The 21,082-nt window shown below is 45.2% G+C and overlaps 2 protein-coding genes across 2 annotated transcripts in view; both read left to right on the top strand.

Moving 5' to 3' along the window:
- Positions 1 to 205: 205 nt before the first annotated feature.
- On the top strand, positions 206 to 6,740 carry RPLP0 (ribosomal protein lateral stalk subunit P0). The gene is made up of 8 exons (XM_061602937.1): positions 206 to 305; positions 411 to 514; positions 1,990 to 2,165; positions 3,648 to 3,735; positions 4,147 to 4,293; positions 4,942 to 5,127; positions 5,321 to 5,461; positions 6,510 to 6,740. The coding sequence occupies exons 2-8, from the start codon at positions 461 to 463 to the stop codon at positions 6,663 to 6,665; spliced, it is 948 nt and encodes a 315-aa protein (XP_061458921.1). The 5' UTR covers positions 206 to 305; positions 411 to 460; the 3' UTR covers positions 6,666 to 6,740.
- Positions 6,741 to 9,043: 2,303 nt separating this feature from the next.
- Positions 9,044 to 21,082, top strand: part of GCN1 (GCN1 activator of EIF2AK4) — a 70,870-nt gene continuing 58,831 nt past the window's right edge. The window contains exons 1-10 of the mRNA XM_061603257.1: positions 9,044 to 9,147; positions 12,777 to 12,879; positions 13,102 to 13,165; positions 14,230 to 14,361; positions 15,689 to 15,797; positions 16,982 to 17,080; positions 17,509 to 17,643; positions 18,538 to 18,606; positions 19,789 to 19,897; positions 20,511 to 20,585. Of these exons, the coding sequence (XP_061459241.1) occupies positions 9,100 to 9,147; positions 12,777 to 12,879; positions 13,102 to 13,165; positions 14,230 to 14,361; positions 15,689 to 15,797; positions 16,982 to 17,080; positions 17,509 to 17,643; positions 18,538 to 18,606; positions 19,789 to 19,897; positions 20,511 to 20,585 (943 nt within the window). The 5' untranslated portion in view covers positions 9,044 to 9,099. The remainder of the gene's footprint in view (positions 9,148 to 12,776; positions 12,880 to 13,101; positions 13,166 to 14,229; positions 14,362 to 15,688; positions 15,798 to 16,981; positions 17,081 to 17,508; positions 17,644 to 18,537; positions 18,607 to 19,788; positions 19,898 to 20,510; positions 20,586 to 21,082) is intronic.

The raw sequence follows: 21,082 nt of genomic DNA, 5'->3' as shown, positions 1-21,082 counted from the left end.
CACACCTACAACTGCTTTTCCTCCCATTTATCAGGTGCTTTCCCTTTTAAAAGGCGGGAGGGGGCGATAGCGCGCGTCCTGTCTTTTCGGAAGGACGGCTCCTTAAGCCAATGAGATCTGAGAACAGCTCATTTTCCTCCATTACTCCACCCTCATTCCCGTTCGTCATCGACAGACCGCCCAATCCAACGCGAGGCGAGGGAGAAGAAAATGGCTGCTCGTCGCTGATTGGATGCGGCACTCGGGATATAAAAGTGAGGGGTGGCGGAAGGTCTCGTTCTTTTGCTCCACGGAGGCCTCGTGAGGTAAGGAGCTCGCTGTGTTGGGCTGGGGAGGCCTTTGGGGCCTAGGCCGGGCCCGGCCCGGCATAATCCGAGCTGATCCGAGCCGCCTTTTATCTTCCTCTCCAGGGAACACCGGAGTCTTTAAACCGCTGCCGTGCGATCCTTGGGTTACCGCGATGCCCAGGGAAGACCGAGCCACGTGGAAGTCCAACTATTTCCTCAAGATCATTGTGAGTCCTTCGTGCAGGGAGGTTGGGTGTGCGTGTGTGGCGGTCAGGGCAGCTGGTTGGTTCCTCCTCGGAAATCATTTTTCCTAACTCAAGTGAAAAGCATATACTGATGGCTGGCGAGTGTTCCTCTGAGCACGTACAGAATGCCGTTTGTTGTTCCCTTTGACACGCCTCCTAGAATAAATGAACTGCGCCCCGTCCTGCAGAATAAGGAAAACAAGATTCAACCAATGAAGCGGTAAATCAGTGGTTTCTAAGCTCGCCACGGAACACTTGAAAATTGCTGGTTGCCTTGGCAGACCACTTAATGGTTTCTCTGTCTCTTGTATTCTTTATTAAATTTTTGTCCTGCCCTTCCTCCCGGAAGGAGCCCAAGGTGGCAAACAAAAACACTAAAAACACTCTAAAAAATCTTAAAAACAGATTTTCAAATATATTAAAACAAACCACATTTAAAAACACGTTAAAGCAAAATATCTTTTAAGACATCTTTTCAAAAAAGCTTTTAAAAAAGCAATTCCAACCCAGACCACGGAATTAAAATTGTAATGCAATATTAGAAATAAAAGAGGCAGTAAGTATGCTATTCATTATGTATGTTTAATGCAGACCTTCCACGGACCACCTGAATGAAGGTTAGGGACTGCTGGTGGTCCACGGGCCACACTTTGGGAGCATCTGCTATAGATCATTGTCGCCATCATAAATTGGGTTACCTTATAAGGAATGGTGTATTAATTACCAAGTTAATGTAAATGGGGAAGGACCATAGGTCAGTGGTAGAGCATTTGCTTTGTGTGCAGAAGGTCCCAGAAACCCAATAAAACTAAATTTGAAAAGATGCTTTTTTTAATAAGTAGAGGGCACAAGAACAATCCCGTTGGCTCATATCAAAGGGCCATGTAGTCCAGCATCCTGTTTTCATAGCGACCAACCAGACTATGGGAAACACACATGCAGGCCATGAGTGCAGTAGTGCAATCAGTAACGCATTATTGTTGCTGGCCTCAGATAGTATTATACTGCAATGTCAGGGCTCACAGAATGTGAGAAGCAGGAATATGATGCTCGCTCTGGGCAGGTACAGTAATGTGTGGCTACAGTTGGCCCAGAGATCATCATCATAATAAATTGCTGTATCTTGCAGGAACGATGTAATTACTACATGGAAAAGTATATGAAACATTTCAAATTCTAAAAAATGCTAAATGTTATTACTACATTTACTTATTTGTTAGATTTATATCCCACCCTTCCTCCCAGTAGGAGCCCAGTGTTAGACTGCAGTTTTGAGAGTTCAGAGTGATTCACCAACATTACTTTGGTCACGTGCCATAGACAAAACTGCTTTTCTGTTGGGAGTTGATTTGGTAATTACACGCTATCCCGTACTCTGAATCTGTATTTTACTGCGTAAACCTAAATATCGGTCTTGACTTTGAAAAGTTTATCATGGGTTTGTTTTCTTTCTGTAGCAACTCTTGGATGACTATCCCAAATGTTTCATCGTGGGGGCAGACAATGTGGGCTCCAAGCAGATGCAGCAAATCCGCATGTCCTTGCGTGGGAAGGCCGTGGTCCTGATGGGGAAGAACACCATGATGCGCAAGGCAATCCGCGGGCATCTGGAAAACAATCCCGCTCTGGAAAAGTTAGTGCAGATCTTTTGAGGCTCTTTTGCATTAAGTAATTACGTCCATGCTAGTAGCTGGGAATTGCAAGCAGGCTGTTGTGCTTAGGTCCTGCTTGTGCGCCCACATTAAACATCTAGTGGGCCACTGTGTGAACAGAATGCCAGGCAAGATGGGCCGCTGGCCTGATCCAACAGGGCTCTTCTTAGGTTCTTAAGTAGCTGGGCCTTGTAGCCCCAGAGCCCATTAGCGAGCCTTAAAAAGAGGCCTGTTAGATCAGGCCAAAGGCCCCTTTAGACCAGCAACCGGACACCTGAGCGGGAAGCCCACAAGCGGGACATGAGTGTAATAGCCTTCTTCTGCTATTCATCTGGTAATAGCATGCTATCTCTTACCCTGGAGGTAATTCATAGTCATTGTGACTAGTAGTCATTAACAACCTTCAGGAATTTATCTTTATTCCCTTTCCAAGCTGTCTAAATTGGTGGTTGTCATCGTATCTTGTGGAAGCAAGTTCCATAGTTTGAATCTGGTGTGGGGAACCTCCCCCTCCCCATGTTGCTGAACCACATTCCGCATCAGCCCCAGCAAGCATGGCCAATGGCTGGGGATTATGGGAGTTGTAGTTTATCAACATCGGGAGGGCCAATGGTTCCTCATACCTGGTTTAAATGTACAGTATGTTGTACAAAGAAGGACCTGCTCCCTGTAGCTGGAACAAGGGGAAGAGACAATGAGGGCTCTGAGTTTGCTTTCTGAGGCCAAATAATATGAAGTTAGTCACAAATCAGGCGGTTTCTCTGGCTAGCGCAGTATTGCCTACAACTTCCCAGCAGTGGTTATCCAGGGTTTGAAACAGGAGTCTTTCCCAGCCCTATCTGGAGAAGCCATCAGGGATTGAACCTGGGACCTTACGCATGCAAGGCAGAGGCTCTGTCACGGAGCTACGGTCCCTTTCTGTCTACTAAGTCTGTTGTGTGGTGGGCAAGAGCATGATCTAAGATGAAGCCCAGCCTTATGTATTTATAATCTGACGTTTCACAGGGAAGTCATAAGAGTTGTAACCAAAAATACCTGATGAGTAACAAATTTATGCTCCCTAATGCTTTATGCTTATTATATGTATTATGTCATTCATGTTATGCTTTACGTGTATTGATGAATGTTTGTGTGTGTAATGTAATATTTTTTAGTAGCAGAAATTATAGGCACTTTTGTAAAAGAGTGTGAGCCAGTAAGTCCTCAGTTCAAAGCTTGCTTGATCCACAAATCCACTAGGTGACCCTCCATCTATCAGTCTTGTAATCATTCTGTGATATGGGGATGATACTACCTTATCTTAAATGGCAGCTGCAGAAATAATTGAGAGGATGCATGACGAACATCTGTTCATTCTCAACATTATTATCTGGCTATGTTTTTTTAATGAAACTGGGTTAAAGTTGTTGCTGATAAAGAAGTTGTTATGAGAAGTTGTTAAACAGAATGTGCCATCTTTTTAGGCTTCTGCCTCATATCCGTGGCAACGTGGGCTTTGTGTTCACCAAGGAGGATCTGACTGAAATCAGGGACATGTTGTTGGCCAATAAGGTAAGCAGCAGCCATCCTTTTAAGGGGAAGTTGATCCATTGGGCCACGCTGTTTCAAGAGCCTGGTGTTTAGCACAGTGGCCAGTGTGGGGTGTTTCAGCCAAGAGGGCTCCTGTTTCAAGTTGCTGCTCAACAAGCTGTACTCCAGAAGGAGAGACTTTTTCCATTGGAGTTGTCCTGTGATCTTAAAGCAATCTCTCCTGACCTGGTAGCCTCCAGATGTTGGACTCTCACCAACCAGCATGGCCAATGATCTGGAAAGTTGGGGGTTGTAGTCCAAAAGATCGATGCTCCAGGCTGGAGAAGGTTCCTCAAAGATCATTGAAATGGGCTCAGGAGCCTTGAGATAGGGCTGCAACTATCTCAAGGTGCTCCAAGGATGAATGGAGGGCTTATTTCCCCCCTTCTTTAGGTGCCAGCTGCTGCCCGTGCAGGCGCCATCGCCCCCTGTGATGTGACCGTGCCAGCTCAAAACACAGGGCTTGGCCCTGAGAAGACATCCTTCTTCCAGGCTTTGGGCATTACCACCAAGATCTCCAGAGGCACCATTGAAATCCTGGTGAGTGCTTGGTGGATGATAATGGTGTTTTGTATTGTGGCTCTACTTTTTTCTTTTTTTCTTTAGTTGTTAACCACCCTGGGCTCTCATGAGAGGAAGGGCGAGGTATAAAGTTGTAATAATACCCCCTTATACTTCAACTCAGGAAGGACAAACAGCCACCACCCACTTCTCAGTTGTCTGAAGATCTCATTTTCCTTTGTGTGTTTGGATGTGTACCTTAACAGTTGGTTGAATGTCTGTTTGGGTGTATGCGTGGCTTATTGATATATATATGTCTTAACTGCAGAGCTTGGAAAAGTTACTTTTTTGAACTACAACTCCCATCAGCCCCAGCCAGCATGGCTACTGGATTGGGCTGATGGGAGCTGTAGTTCAAAAAAGTAACTTTGCCAAGCTCTAAGTCAGGATGGCTGGATTATTTGTATTGTTAAAATAAGCTTCTTATCTTTGTTATATTTGCAAAATAAAAAATGTATATATAAAAAATTAATAGCAATATCCGCTTTCTTCCAAAGCATTCAGCGTGGCGCTCTGTTTAAAATGAATGAACCAGATTAAGCAGAGATAACCTTCTTGTGATAGCGTAGAACATTTTTTTCCAAAGATTCGCAGTTTAATTTGCTGGTTTCCCTCCCCCTTCTTAAGAGTGATGTGCAATTGATCAAGACTGGAGACAAAGTGGGTGCCAGCGAAGCCACCCTGCTGAACATGTTGAACATCTCCCCGTTCTCCTTTGGGCTCATCATCCAGCAGGTGTTTGATAATGGCAGCATTTACAGTCCTGAAGTTCTGGACATCACTGAAGAGACCCTGCACGGACGCTTTCTGGAAGTAAGTGGCACCTCTTTTAACTTGGCTATAGGGTCCACATTGCTTGGTGTGATCTGTGTGTAAAACAAGGGGGGTATTTTAGTTGCATCTTACTTTTTTTTGGGGGGGGGAAGAGAAAAATATGTGGCTGAAACTTGTTGGAATTGTCATTGGGCAAACAGAAGTTAAAACGTGCAATTTTGTCTCCCTACAGGGTGTCCGCAACATTGCCAGCGTTTGCCTCCATATTGGGTACCCGACGGTTGCCTCTGTGCCCCACTCTATCATCAATGGGTACAAAAGAGTCCTGGCTGTGGCTGTGGAGACTGACTACTCTTTCCCATTAGCTGAAAAGGTAATGATGATGTTGATGAGTTAAACTGGGTGATTAGCATACAGTGTTGAGTTGAACTGGTAAGAATAATTCCAGTGGCTTCAGGAATCCACCTTCCAGATGACTACTTATTTAAATAATTCATATACTGCCCTTTGCGCAAGCCACAGGGCAGATACAGCTTACTTTTTTTTGTAAACATATATTTGAGTTTTGCATATAAACATTACAGAAAGCAAGGTGACAAGCACATCAGTTTAAATTCCAAAAACTACGTAACATTGATAACAACCTAATACATCAGGCACTTTGCCGCAATTACATTGTCCATTTTGAAATCCATCAGCTATCATAATAGTTTAGAAATTAAACAGTCCTTCAGTTCTCCATTGTCTGTCATCACTGGAACTCTACCAGCTGAGACTACAAAATTTACAGAGGTGGAAGATGTATCCTCCCCCCCAAAAAGGCTTGTTCATGCTAAACTGTACGTGTGGACTGGCCCTTTACCTGGTTCCTTGTGATTGTACGGTATTATTATTTGATTTATATCCCACCTTTCCTCCCAGTAGGAGCCCAGGGCGGCAAACTAAAGCACCAAAAACATTAAAGCATCATAAAAACAAACTTTAAAACATTAAAACAAAACATCTTCAAAAATGTTCCTTAAAAAAAACTTTTTTTCAAGTTTTAAAAAGAAGGCTTAGGAACATATTGAAAAGCAATTCCAACACAGACGCAGACTGGGATAGGTCTCAGAAGGTTTGTAGTCCCTGAGACTGTTGTCCTGTAGGCAGATCCACACAAAGTCTGTAAAAGCCCAAGGAGCGTTCCACAGCAAGTGACTTGCTACTCTTTGGATCCTGCTACAACTCCCTTCAGCTCCAGTAAGCATCACCAATGGCCAGGGCTGACGCCAGAGGATGCCTGGGGCCAGCCCTGCCAATGGTCAGGAACAATGGGAGTTGTAGTTTAGCAGCATCTGGAGGGCCAAAGTTTCTCCACACTTGATCCAAACCCTGAAACGTTTCTATCTTTGTTTGAAACTGAATGTGTTCTTTCTTTGTAGGTAAAGGCTTTCCTGGCCGATCCCTCTGCTTTTGTGGCCGCTGCCTCCGCAGCGGTTGAGTCTGCTGCTCCTGCTGCAGCTGCCCCAGCCAAGGAAGAAGCCAAGGAAGAATCGGAAGAGTCTGACGAAGACATGGGATTTGGTCTCTTTGATTAACTTGCTGGTTTTGTCACCCTTCAGTCAGAGCAGACTGAAATAATAATTAAAAAATAATAAAAGTACTTCTCTACACGCTCATGTTGCATTGTGGTTCTCCATTAGCTCCATGCCTGGATGGAAGTGTCACCTTCTTCAGTAGGTGTGGGCCACCCCAGTAGATAACTCCTCCTCCTTCTTTCAAAGGCAGGGCTATACAAATCAATGCAGGCCTGGTCCCTCAGTTGATGGGGGCAGAAGCAACAGGGCATCCATTGTTCTCTGGCTCAGGGAACTGGAGACATGCGCATTCTTCAGATCCTAGAGTATCTTTACCTGGGGCCTCTTACTCCCTGAGCAAAGGATAGGGAGGAATGTGTACTTTTTGGGGACCTCTAGATGGTGCTGGCCTACAACACACATCATCGAGCATTGGCCATGGTGGTTAGGGTGATGGGAGTTGGAATCCAGCAACATCTGGAGGTAAACAGTATCCTAATTCTGGAGAGCGGTGCAGAAATTTTCTGATCCTAAGTGGGATAAGAAATGATCCTTGATCTGTAGTAGCTTTTACACCTGATCTGACAATTTACAACTGTTGCCTATCCCACTCAAGTTCACAACAGTATGGTTGGCAGTTCCAACATGGGCATTCTGGTATAACCCCACCAGATCTGTGAATATCTGTAACACTTAGATTTTAAGCCCCTTTTAACTGCAGCGTGGCTTGTAGCAGAGCATGCTAGCTATAAAGTGCAGTGGTATCAGCATTACTAGGGATGAGTTTGCAGCGTTCAGATAAATTTGAAAAGGGATGGAGGAGAATCTGCATTGTCACTACTGTGCTTATGTAAACGATACTAGTTTTGTGGTTGTAATTTATTATTTTAATAATAGTGGCTTATAGTCAATTAAATTTTTCTCAGAGTAGACTCATTGAAAGGACCTAATTTAGGCATGCTCAGTAATTTCATTGGGTTTACTCAGAGCAAACAGCCCAGTACAACTCAGTATTTTTAAAGGGCAAATTTTAGTAACCTGCCCTAGGACAATTTGTCAAGGGTGGACTAGAACCACTACTACTAATTGAATCTCATTGCCACACTCAATCCATGCAGAGTGTAGTTAGTGGCATCCTAACAAGTTTGTGCTGGAATTAAGTTGGGGTACAATGCTGTTTGTTGCCCCAGGAGGTAAACCCTTAAAACTGCATTGATCAAAGTTCAGAACAGAAGGCAAAATGAGCCATGCCCAAGCTTTGCTGGATAAACTTGTGCTATATTTATTTAAAGGTAATTTAAAGCCACTTTTTGACAGGGTGGTTGTGAGAATATAATGTGGACGAGTATACACAGCTTTGAGCTCCTTTGGTGAAAGGCAGGGATATAAATGTGAATGAATCGATAATACTGTTGACCATTATGAAAAACTGAATGGTTGCTCTTGTTCAACCGGGCTCTTAAGTAGCAGCTAGGGATTCATAGAAAATAGTACTAGTTAAACAGTAAAATACAGTTTGATAAAGACATTTATTATGGCATAAAAGCTTTTGTTGACTGCTCTTTATAACTTCCTGTTGGCTACTTGATTTCTGTTAAGTAGGAATTTGTGCCTGAGCTCTTTTGTGCTGGGCCTTAGATTGTGGGACTGATATTTATAAGCTAGTTTGGGATCTTTTGGGAAGAGAAGCGGCATAAAAATGCCTAATCAGATGCCTCACCAAGGCGACTTCACAGAAGCCTATGCCATAGTGATTCCCCCACCCCATCCTAGTCTTTTAAGATATCAATATGACTGATAGTATTCAGGACAATTAGAACAACATTCACCCCATACATTTATTCCACTATTTAAACAATCATGGCTTTCCCCCAAAGAATCCTGGGAAGTGTAGTTTGTGAAGGGTGCAGAGAGCTGTTTCGAGATTGGGTATTCCTTTCACAGAGCTACAGTTCTCAGACTTTAATGGAAAGAGGGGCTGACATTTAAACTACTCAGGGAATTGTAGCTCTGTGAGGAGGATTGGAGGGTAACTACCCTTCCCAGGCTTCTTTGGGGGAAGCCACGCTTGTTTAAAGTGGAATAAGTATATGGTGGGAATGCGGCCTAGGCAGAGCTTGGCAAAGTTACTTTTTTTAAACTGCAACTCCCATCAGCCCCAGCCAGCATGGACACTGGATTGGGCTGATGGGAGTTGTAGTTCAGAAAAGTAACTTCCAAGCTCTGGGCCTAGGTCATTATGGTGGCGGTTGCTTTCTCTCTGCGGGTAGGCCGAAGCGTCGCTGTAGCCTAGCAACCGCGGAGGGTGGGGGGAGAGCAGGAGGAACACGCACGTCACACGCCACTTCGCTCCTCCCCCTGCTCTCCCCCTACCCCTCCCCACCTCTTACAACACCTTCCCTAGGGAGCCTCTTGACGGAGCCAGGCTGCGCCAGACACACAGCGGAAGTGACGGATGAAGTGTTTCCGGGTCGGAGCCGGCGCTATGGCGGCTGACACGCAGGTGGGTGCAGCTCGAGGACAGGCGAGCGGAGGTGGGAGTGGAGAGCCGCGGCTCTTCCTTCCTCCGCTGACTGGCTGGGAGGACGTGTCCTTCGCTCCCGCCTCTGGTTCTCTGCCTGCCTCGCCATGCTGAGGACTGTCACGGGCAGGCAGGGTTTGAGGGAAGGGGGTCGGGCAGGGTTTGAGGGAAGGGGGTCGGGCAGGGTTTGAGGACCGTCCGGTTTGTTGGCTGGTACGTCAGAAGGGAAGTAAAAAAAAAAAAGCTGCGAAGGAATGTAGGAAGCTGCCTTATACCGAGTCAGACCGTTGGTCCTTCTGGCTCAGTACTGTCAACACTGACTGGCAGCGGCTTGCCGGGGTTTCAGGCAGGGAGTGTTTCCCAGCCCCACCTTAAGAGACTTGGGACCTTCTGCATGCAAAGCAAGCGCTCTGAGTTACGGACCTTCACTATACAGAACCAAACCATTGGCCTATCTAGCTCAGTGTTGTCTACACTGACTGGCAGTAGCTGTCCAGGTTTCAGATTAGAATCTCTCCCAGCCCAATTTGGATATGCCGGGGGTTGAACCTGGGATCTTCTTCATGTAAAGCAGGTGTTTCACCACTGAGCTATGGCCCTTCCCCTTCATAGGAAGCTGCCTTATATCGAGTCAGACTATTGGTCCTTCTGACTCAGTACTGTCAACACTGGCAGCAGCTTGCTGGGGTTTCAGGCAGGGAATGTTTCCCAGCCCCACCTTAAGAGACTTGGGACCTTCTGCATGCAAAGCATGTACACTGAGCCAGACCATTGGTCCATCTAGCTCAGTATTGCCTATGTTGACTGGCAGAGACTCTTCAGGGTTACAGGCAGGAGACATTCCCAGCCCTACCTGGAGGTATTTGGGATTAAACCTGGGACCTTTGCATGCCAAGCAGCTGCTCTGCTTCTGAGCTACAGATCTTTACAGAGCTAACCATTGGTCTGTCTAGCTCAGTGTTGTCTACACTGACTGGCAGCGGCTCTCCAGGTTTTGGACTGGAATCTCTCCAAGCCCAGCTTGGAGATGCCAGGGGTTGAACCTGGGACCTTCTCCATGCAAAGCAGGTGCTGACCCTTCTCCTTCATAGGAAGCTGACTTATTGTGTGTCAGACCACTGGTCTGTCTAGTTCAGTATTGGCTTCATTGATTGGCAGCAACTCTCTAAGGTCTCAGGTAGGGGATATTCCCAGCCCTACCTGGAAGTGCATAGGATTTAAAAAAAAATTATTTATGTCTTTCTTTTTTTGCCATAAGGCCCCATGGAATGTTACAGCAATTAAAAAATCTAGTATTAAAAACAGCTGTTGGATATTATGTTATGTCATTCTATGTGTTTGAAAACTTTACAATAAACACATTGCTCAAAAACAAAACAAAAACAGCATAAAACAAATTGAATCTAGGAGCTTCTGCATGCAAAGTAGATGTTCCACCGCTGAGCCACAGCTGTTTCCTTAAAAATTTGCAAGTTTCCCAGTCTCATGGTTCTGAATTAAGGGCTGGTTTACATAGGAAGCTACCTTCTACCAAGTCAGAGCCACTTATCTGTCTAGCTCAGCTTTGCCCACACTGATTGTCAGCTGCTCTCCAGATTTTCATACCAGAGTCTCTCCCAACCCTACCTGGACATGTTGGGAGTTGAACCTGGGACCTTTTGCATACAAAGCAGATGCTCTGCCACTAAGCCTTTACCACTACCACAGACCAGCAGCAGTTTTCCAGGTGTCAGGCTCATCAATGGAGCATGGCCATAGGTCAGTGGTAGAATACTTTCCTTCCTTACAGAAGAGCCCTAGTCCAGTCCTCAGCTTCTCTGTAAAACTGGGAAAGACTCCTGACTGAGGTTTTGGACAGCTGCTGTAGGATTGGCAAGGTGGTGGTGGTGTGTTATGCTCCCATGATCGCTGAACATTGGCTGTGCTGGCTGGAGCTGATGGGAGTTGGAGTCCAACAACATCTGGAAGGCACCATGTTTTCCAACCCTTAACCCTATGGAGCTAGATGTCTTGAAGGTCTGACTCAGTCTGAGGCAACTTCCTATGTTATGCCAGTGTGGCAAATGTCTTGTTGGGAACTCTTATGTTTTCTCCCAAGGGGAGAATATAAGATTTGAGAGAATGTAAAAGCAAATAATTTAACCACCGCAAGATACTGTGTTGCAGCTTCCCTTCTGGGTTGCTAGGGAAACTACAACTACAGTACAGGTAGAGCGATAGGAGAATAGAGGGAGGTGGAACAGAGAACATTGGTGGACAGAGTCTGCCTGACTTTGGTTGGATTCAGATTTCTGCTGTGCCCTGAATGGGTGATTCTGAACCAGCCACTAGGTGTCAGCCTAGCCATCCTCACAGGGTGGTTGTTTTGGATTAACTGGGATAAAACATAAGAAGGTGCTTTATACTGTGACAGACCATTGAAGCAACTAGCTCAGAATTGTCTACACTGACTGGCAGCAACTCTCAAGGATTTCATATAGGGCCAGTTTTCTCTGTCCGGAGATGCCAGATACAGAACCTGTGCCCTTCTGCATGCAAAATATCCAGTCGATCACTGTGCTCTGTGGGTGAGGGCCTCCTGCAGACACCATCTTATCAGGAGGTCCGTTCCACACACCTACCCTTTGGAATTCCCTTAAACATTAGACAGGCGCCATCTCTGTTATCTATTGAAGACCTTCCTCTTTCAACAAGCCTTTTAAGTAGAGACCTTATCCCAGTCTGCATCTGCGCTGGAACTGCTTTTTAAGGTTTTTCTTTTTAAAGATGCTTCATTCTGATATGTTTTTAAAGATGCTTTGTTTTAATATGTTTTAAAGTCTTTTGTTTTTAAGATGTTTTAAAGCTCTTTCAGTGTTTTTGTTTGCTGCCCTGGGCTCCTGCTGGGAGGAAGTGCGGGGTATAAATAAAATAATAAATAAATAAATAAAAGAAATAATAAAATATAAATGTAATAAATAAATAAATAAAACGGGCTGTAGCCACGAGCTGCAGTGCTTCCCTCATCCTTCACTGCCTTGGCTTGGTTTGAAGAGCTGGGGAATCTGTGACCCTCCAGATGTTATTGAACTACCATCATGCCTGACCTTTGGCCCTGCTGGCTGAGGCTGATGGGAGCTGGAGTTTAACAACTCCTAGAGGGTCGAAGGTCCTCCACCTGTTTAATGATACCTTGTGCAACCAACCTGATCCACTCCTGCTCTTCCAATCCTTGGCACCCTTTCTTTAAATGTGACACTCTGCTAAGACCTGTACCTTTCCCTTGCTTCTCGTTTTTGATTCTTTTGCCCTTGTTTTCTTCGGCTGCCTCCGTATGTGTGAGTGTACTAACAATATACAATGAGCAGTAAGGACTCCAGTGAAAAACGTTTTCAGGTGAAAGTAGCAGCTCGATCTAACACATGTTAAGGTTGTAATCCTATCCATGCTTACCTGAGAGTAAGTCCCAGTGAACATTTTTCGAAAAGAATCAGGCATAGGATTGGGCTGTGAGTGGAAGAGAGGAGTTCTAGCTTAGGAGTTCGAGCATAGATGTACCTTTTGGTTGTCCTGAGTACCTGCAGGGGCCTGAACTGGAAACTTTTCTCCTTCTATCCTGATTGCCCATTTAGGTTTCTGAAACGCTGAAGAGATTTGCAGTGAAAGTGACCACATCTAGTGTGAAGGAACGAAGAGAGATCCTCAACGAACTTGCAAGATGCATCACTGAGAAAGGTATTCACATTCCATCACAAAAGCCCTGAATACCAGAAGGGTTCAGTCACTGGAGACCTCTGGGCCAAATCCAGCCCCATCTGGTCCTTTCATTGTAAACTCAGAGGCAAAAAAGTTGTGTTTATCTATACAATCCCGTAACCTGAAGATTCTCAGGGTGGCACGCAACAGTTCCTAAAATACATTAATACAGACATCATTTAACCTGCTCACTTGTTTCAGATCTCCCAGAAGGCGCAGTGAAGGGCCTCTGTAAGCTGTTTTGCCTCACTCTGCATCGGTACAGGTAAGAGCGTGAAGGTGGAGGGTCAGAAAAGGGCAACCCAAATAAGGTGTTGGAGGAATTCCTCTGTGAGGAAAACTAACAAAATTTGGGCTTGGGACATGATAGAGGTGTATAAACAAAATTTAGAGTGACTGTTTATTGGTGTGTCTGTTTGATAATGTAAATCAGGGGTGGGGAACCTTTTTCAGCCTGAAGGCCGCATTCCTTTCTAGACAACCATCTATGGGCCACACGTCTATGGTGATCAGGGCCAGAAGCAAAAGTGGTCAGAGCAACAAATTTTACCTTTGCACAGTAGGCTAGTTTCTACACATACTCTCTTGTATCCTTCATCCATGCAAGCAAGAAGCATTGTTGGAGTTCAAGGACCAGCCAAGCAAAAACACTCAGGAAGGGTGCAAAGCAGGGTTGGTGATGGATGGGGTCTGAGAAGGGCGTGTGGCCTGATTAGAGTCCTGAGGGCCAGATAAGGAGGCCTGGAAGGTTGCATGTGGTCCCTAGCCTGACTTTCTCCATCTCCGATGTGAATAACTGTAATGCTCAATAATATGTTGTTATTGTTGGAATTGCTTTTTAAGTTTTGTAAAGCTTTATTTTGAAGATGTTTTGTTTGCATATGTTTTTAAAGATGATTTGTTTTAATATGTTAAACATATTTAAAATATGTTGTTTTTAAGATGTTTTAGCGTGTTTTGGGGCTTTTTGTTTGCCGCCTTGAGCTCCTTCTGGGGTGGGATATAAATTTAATAAATAAAAAAATATATATTAAATAATATTTTATCTCTCTATCTCTCTATCTACTTACTTATTTATTTAAAATGGCTTTACCTTACAAAAATATGTGGACACCTTTGTTTACCAAACTAAAATTATTTCAGGGTCTCAAAAAGGCATCTGTATTGAGGTCTGATAATATGCAGACTTATGTAAATTTAGTTAGTGGATTAATCAGTGAAAATGCAGGTTATGAATAAACTAGGCTGAATAGGAGGTGTTTGTAATCAGCATCTTAATTGTAATCAGCTGATTATTTCTGCAACCCTGTGCGTTTCTTTCCTGATTAGAGATGCTGCATCCCACAGAGCCCTGCAGGCCGCTCTTCAGCAGCTTGCAGAATGCCAGCCGGAAGCAACCGCAAAGAACCTTCTGCAGTCCCTGCAGTCTTCAGGCATCAGCAGCAAGTCTGGAGGACCCAGGTGAGAGCTGGAATTCAGCGCCATGGCATCTTCGGAAGCCGTTTCCTGAAAAGGTGGCTGTCTGCTTCAGGGGGATTCCCCAGGCATCCTTTTTTTATTATGCAGTCATTATTGTTATTATTATTTTATTATTATTATTATTTACATTTGTATACCGCCCCATAGCCGAAGCTCTCTGGGCGATTTACAATTAAAAACATTGAAAACAAATATACAAATTTAAAAACACTTAAAAAAAAAAACAATTTGGGAGAGATTCCTGCCTGGCCAGCTCTGCACCTTGAACACAAGCCCATCTGTCTGTGCAAGAACATGAAGGACCCTCAAAGGCAGCACTCTTCTTCATCCATTTCAACCAGAAGCTGGTGGTGAGGCTCCCCTTCAGAGCCTTCCTCTGCAGCCACCTCCTTCATAATGATTTATGCTCATGATGGCATCGGAGTGGGTATACCCAATCCTGCTTTCAATACTTCAGAGGTTTTGGGGTGGACATACTGCTTGTTTTCCAATCAGTGGATGTCCCCGAGCTTCTTGCTGAAACCCTGTAACTTCTCCTACCACAAATGTTCTGGTTTATTTATTTATGTTGTCCCACTTTTGTTGCACTATCGCACAGGAGTGCCCCTCCAACTGGCAATAATGCAATAATATTAGGGAAGCATTGCAGAACAACGATACAAGTGGAATGATGTTTGGACAGTCTAGTATAAATTCACCACAAGAACACTTATTATTTCTTTGTTGATATATATCTTGCCCTTCCTCCCAGTAGGAGCCCAGGGCGGCAAACAAAAGCACTAAAAACACTTTAAAACATCATAAAAACAGACTTTAAAATACACTAAAACAAAACAAAAACATTTTTTAAAAATGCTTTAAAAACATCTTTTTTTAAAAAAAAAGGTTTAAAAACATTTTTTTAAAAAGGTTTAAAAACATATTAAAAAGCAATTCCAACACAATTCCAAATTTCAACACATTGCATCAGTGACATGTTTTTTGGAAGTATATGCTGGAACAAAAACCCTGCACACCTGTCCTTAACGGGTTCTGAGTTGGCGATCCTTTGGGTATATCTTTTTATCCAGGGTTGGCCATGGTTGCGGGGTAGCACCCAGTCCCATAGGCCTCTTAGTCTTGTCTTCACCGGCCTTAGGACAGGAGGAAGTCTGGGTCAGAAAAGGTCAAGGTGAGAAAGCAAGGAGGGGAGGGAGATCTTTCAACATTAAAAGCAGCAAACTGAAAGATGTGTTTTGCCATGATTTGGAGTGGTACGTGTTGTTCTTGGAGTTGAAGGCTCATTCTCCTCTTTCTCTTCCTGTTTCAGTAAAAGCAGCGGCTCTGCGGCCTTGCTGGCCCTCTCTTGGACTTGTCTGCTTGTTCGCATTGTCTTCCCCACACATGACAAGAGACACGGAGAAACATGGGAGAAACTAGTAAGAAAGCTCAGCCTTCTTCTTTTGGTTACAAAGCATTCATCACACTCTTACATAAAATATCAAGGTGGTGCATAACGACAACAAAACACCATAAAATGATACGGAATAGTCACAAGAAAGGCTGGTTCATCTAAAAGAAGAAATTAGACAACTGAATAGGCATAAGGAAGTCTTCAAGCTCATAGTTGAAGTATGGAATTCGCTGCCCCTGGAGGCAGCTTGGATGGCTTTAAAAGAGAACTAGACAGATTTATGGAGGATAAGGTTATCAGTGCATACTAGCCACGATGACTATGTTCTACCTCCACTGTCGGAGGCAGCGTGCTTCTGATAACAGTTGCTGGAAATCTTGGGAGGGGAGAGTTGTTTTTGCTCTCAGGTCCTGCTTGCGGGCTTCCCATTGGGGCAGCTGGTCAGCCACTGTGAGAACAGGATGCTGGACTAGATGGGCCACTGGCCTGATCCAGCAGGCCCTTCTTGTGTTTTTAAGAGACATCTGTAGGTTATCAGCGAGGATGCCTGCTGAACATCTGCTGGAAGAGTATTCCACAGCACAGGGCTGGTGTCACTGCATGTCTAGGCTAGATGGGTTTCTAAGATGCGAGGGACAACTAACAGTGCTTCTTCAGAAGATCTTGGTGACTGAGCTGGGTTATAAGGGTTCAGGTGGTTCTTCAGGTACCTGGACACAAGTTGTTAAGGATTTTGTGTACTAATACAAGGACCTTGAACCTGGCCCCATAGGATGTGGGCAGCCAATGCAGATATTTTAGCAAAGGTATTGCATGCTGTTGGCCGTCTGCCCCCATCAGCCGCCTACCCATTGCATTCTGCACCAACTGGAGTTTTGGGACTGTGTCCAAGGGCAGCTCTACATACAGCATATTACAGCAATCCAGTTTTGGGGTAATCTCCATCCACTTCCCTTTTCCTTGTGTGACTTTGGCAAAGGGTGGATGCGAGCCTCTCGCCAAAAAAAAAAGGCCAGTCGCCCACGATTTACATGTCGCAATGGTTTCCCCACTTTTTAATGTTTACGTTTATAACAGCAACAACAAACATTAAACATGATTACTTGCTTTGTCAGGGATATAAACAAAACAAAGGCTGCAATGAGTTCAGGGATTGTCCTTGAGGTTCAGTCATCATTTATACCGGCCCATCCTCTTCTTTTTCAACAGGTGGAAGTTCAGTGTCTGCTGCTGTTGGAGGTTCTGGGGGGCTCTCGCAAGCCTGTGGTGGACGGGGCTGTGAAGAAACTGAACAGGCTGTGGAAAGAGGTGACTGATGCATCTTCTGAGGGCATGACCCAGATTATGACAACTATGGCCAGGGGTGCCCTCTGGATGGTTGTTGGACTACAACTCCCATCAGCCCCAGCTAGCATTTCCAGTAGGCAGGGCTGATGTGATCTGAACGTCTAGAACAGGGTGTTTTTAACCTGTGGTCCATGGAGCCGGGGGGGGGGGGTGTCCATGAACCGAGCGCAAAAAACCCAAAAATCAATTTCCATTGCATTAAAATTAATTGTATTTATTTATTTATGGAGATCCATACCTTTGATCAGATTCTTAGAGGGGCCTGTGACCCAAACAAGGTGTAAGAACTGTTGATCTAGAGGGCTTCACGTTGGGTACTCCTGATTTAGGCTGTCATGCATTAACTTCCTGACATATTTGCTTTGATTTCTTCTCTTCCTCCTCCTCAGAACCCTGAGCTGGTGGATCAGTACCTCTCTGTCATTCTTGGCCTCGAAGCCAACCAAGGCTATGCAGCCATGTTGGGCCTGCTGGTGCAGTTCTGCACCACTCAGAAAGAACTGGATGTTATTAACCGATACAAGGCAAGTATCCCTGGGATGGGCTTGGTGTTGGAGGAAGATGTGGCTAATCAGTTAGGTTGCCAGCAGCAGTGTGGGTTGGGCCTTTAGCTAATGTTAGAATCAGCAGGTGCGACTTTAAAAGAGGGGTGGAGAACTGGATCCAGCCAGCTGTCTGTATCCTTACCTCCATTGTACCTCACAATCGAGCTTGACAGGTGGACGTGGTCGCCCACCTGTCAGTCGCCTGTCACTGCAGTGCCATCAGGTGACCTGCTTTTGCCTCTGCTGATGATCCAGGTCATTGCTGGAGATAATGTAGCGCTGTGCAAGTCCCTTTGACCCCATTGCATATTTGTCTGCCACACATATATGACGTATATGACATCAGGTGTAGGGCAAGTGGGCGTGGCTGGGCCAAACACGGAAGCCTGGCAGACTAGGTCTGCGGGCTGCATGTTCCTCACCCCTGTGGGCCGGCTCCAGAAGTTTGCAGGCTCTTGGCAGGGGGCAGTCTGGAGGTGGTGGCGCTTCATTTATCTCCCCCCCCCCAAAAAAAGTAATGCACCTCAAGTTCAGTGCAACTACCGGTAGTCTAGTGTCAACTACCATAAATTCTTGCGTGCTGCTTTTTGGGAAGATAAAGATGGTGCCTGCAACTGTGGCCACCATGGGCTGGAGTGTGTTTGTGTGTGTGGGTTTCAAGCTCCAGTGGGGTCCCCTCAGATGTCACCAGTGGCATGGAGTCTGGCATTCATGATGATGCAGTGCAGTGTCTCCAGGCCTGTAAACGGAGACTCTGTAGCATTGGCAAATTGCCTTAGTAAACCTTTGCCCTCCAGCCACTGAAAATGAGGTTATTCAGCCCTGTCGAGGTGTATTGCTGCATGATTGTAATGGGCGTTTCATCTTGTTCAGGGCGCCCTCCTTGATTTCTACATGAAGACCATCTTGATGAGCAAGACGAAACCTCCGAAGCACCTGCTGGTGAGAGAAATCCCTAGCCTTGAGCACCTCAGGCTGCGCTCCTAACTCCGTTTGCCCTGGGCGTAAGCCTCTTTGAATTCAATAGGGCTTACTTCTGTGAGTAGACATGGTTAGGATTGCAGCCTAAGTCAAAAATAGTTACTAGCCCACTGGGTTAAATCTACCACAGCAAACGCAAAACAAGAGTCTTTGGGCGCTTTTTAAAGACAAGCAGATTTATTGTGGTAGAAGCTTTCAAGGCCAAGAATCCACTTTATCAGCTGAATTAACTATTGTCCGTTGCAGATTTATTTATTTTATGTTACTTAAAAGCGTTTGTAAACTGCTTAGTATTTCAAATATCTCTTAAGCGGTGTGCAGTTTAAAAAACAATGTATTGTGAAAACATTGAAACAAAAACACATCCTAAAACAGCAGGATAAAAATACATAAAAGCAAATAAACCAGAAATTCAGATGATTGAAATGCACAAAACAGGGTCTAATCTTACGGATCAGGGAAAGCCTTGGCATGTCCATACAGGGAGAAAAAGCAAGGTAAACCTTGGAGCTAAATATTTATGAAATGCAAGCATCTCCAATGCTTCTGTGCTAAACTCAGTTGAATACAAATATTAGAATGGTGACTATTCACAAGAGTGATAACTGGTGACAGCAAAGTCTTCCTAGCCTTTTATTGGGGTGGGGAACCTTTTTTAGCCTGAGGGCCGCATTCCTTTCTGGGCAGCCTTCCGAGGGCCACATGCCAGTGATGGGCAGGGCCAGAGGCAAAAGCAGGCGGAGGAATGGATGTAAATTTATCCTTTGCACAGCGGTGTAATTTCTATACATGCTCATGCTTCCATCTCTCCTCCATCTGGGCGAGCAAGAGCATGATGGGAGTTCAAGGACGCATTACCAGCCGGGCAAAAACATTAAAGGAGGGTGTGAAGTAAGCCCAGTGAGGGGTGTGGTCTGGGGAGAATTCCGAGGGCCAAAGAGAGAGGCCTAGAGGGCCACGTTTGGGCCTGAGGTTCCCTGCCCTTGCCTTATATGTGCGCTTAACATCCCCATTTTTATTGACTGGAGTTTGCTGGATGGGAATTCCTGCTCACCCCTGGCGACCAGGCAAGGGGCTATTTGCACTAAGGATCTTGAGCCATGTACAGTTGCATCCTGCGTTAAAATTGTGGGTTTCTTACAGGACAACTGTGTCCCTCTGCTTCGCTACCTGTCTCATTCTGAGTTCAAGGACCTCGTGTTGCCAGCTTTGCAGAAATCCCTGCTGCGGAGCCCTGAGAATGCCATTGAAAGTGAGTGGCGTGGGGTATGTTTCAAAGGAAGGTTGCGCCAACCAGAGTCGGCGGCACTGAGATCCGCAGAGCCACTCTTTCTTGTGTGGGATCATGGCGGCTCCCCCTGGATTGGAGAAGCAGCATTTGATTCTTAATGTTTGTCTGGGTGGGCCTGTTTATATTTGTGCCATATGGCCCTCATGTTTCTGGCTCAAGATGCTGATTCTGTTCCTCGAAGGGGAAAAGTTTTAAACGTCAATAACATATTGGATTGTGTGCTTTGCTGGATCGCATTAACAAAAAATATTTAAAGCCCCCCCTTTTTAAATTTACAGTTTAAAAGGGGTCTTGAGATGGAGGCACTCATGATTCTGTGCAATCAGATAGAATTCCGGGGGTTTACAGTTCATCAGGTTATTCCTCTCCAGTCCCCCATATAGAATTCTCAGTTTTTAGGAAAGAGCATCTTAAGCGTCAGCTGCTTTGTAGTTCCCAGATCCTTTATTTTGGTTCTTGAGCATCAACCATGAGTGAAATGCTAGCTGTTTTCAGAGATTTGTCCCTGGCAAGCCTGAAAGCTAATGAACAAAACACCCCTCTCCCTCTCCCTCACTTTCTTGTCTGTCTTCAGCAATCTCCTCTCTGCTGGCATCTGTGACCCTCGACCTCAGCCAGTATGCTCTGGACATAGTGAAAGGGCTAGCCGGTAAGTCCCGTTGTTTGCAGATAACAGAGGCAATGCAGAAAATTCCCTGCTATTGCCACTCTTTCAGCACCATGCTATGCTGACTGGAGTGCAGACTTGTCACTGTGAGAGCAGTCCAGAATAAGTTTTGATGATGATAGTGCCAATCAAGCACTTGGAAGCCTGATGTCTCCTTGACACTCCAGGCAGGTGGTGGACAAGACCCCTTGCTTAAAGGAGTTGTGCCTGGAGGGTCTTGCATCATTCTCTTGAGGAGGGTCTAGCATAGTTGGGGAGGGTTTTTTTTGTCTCACTGCTCAGTTGGGACAGACATTGTATCTCTGTGGGCTGGGTGGGATCTTGGATCTGTACTGGAGAGCACAGTAGTGCTACTACCTTGTAGAGCTGGGAATCCTGCTGGGGGCTATTGGGGCATACACGTATGTGTGAGAGAGTAGGTGGAAATCCATCCTAGTCTTACGCAGAGTAGATCCATTGAAGTTAATAGACCACGACTA

The sequence above is a fragment of the Rhineura floridana genome, chromosome 19 (assembly GCF_030035675.1).
Source record: "Rhineura floridana isolate rRhiFlo1 chromosome 19, rRhiFlo1.hap2, whole genome shotgun sequence".
Classification (NCBI taxonomy): Eukaryota; Metazoa; Chordata; class Lepidosauria; order Squamata; family Rhineuridae; genus Rhineura; species Rhineura floridana.
The sequence above is the reverse complement of the archived record's forward strand: the minus strand, read 5'-3'. Positions and strand labels throughout refer to the sequence as shown.

What these genes read in the sequence shown, in the direction of transcription:
- RPLP0 (XM_061602937.1), top strand. Translation starts at nt 461, where the DNA reads ATGCCCAGGGAAGACCGAGCCACGTGGAAGTCCAACTATTTCCTCAAG. An exon ending in GAGGCACCATTGAAATCCTG is followed by an intron (nt 4,294 to 4,941) that starts GTGAGTGCTTGG and finishes CCCCTTCTTAAG; the next exon opens with AGTGATGTGCAATTGATCAA. An exon ending in CTTTCCCATTAGCTGAAAAG is followed by an intron (nt 5,462 to 6,509) that starts GTAATGATGATG and finishes CTTTCTTTGTAG; the next exon opens with GTAAAGGCTTTCCTGGCCGA.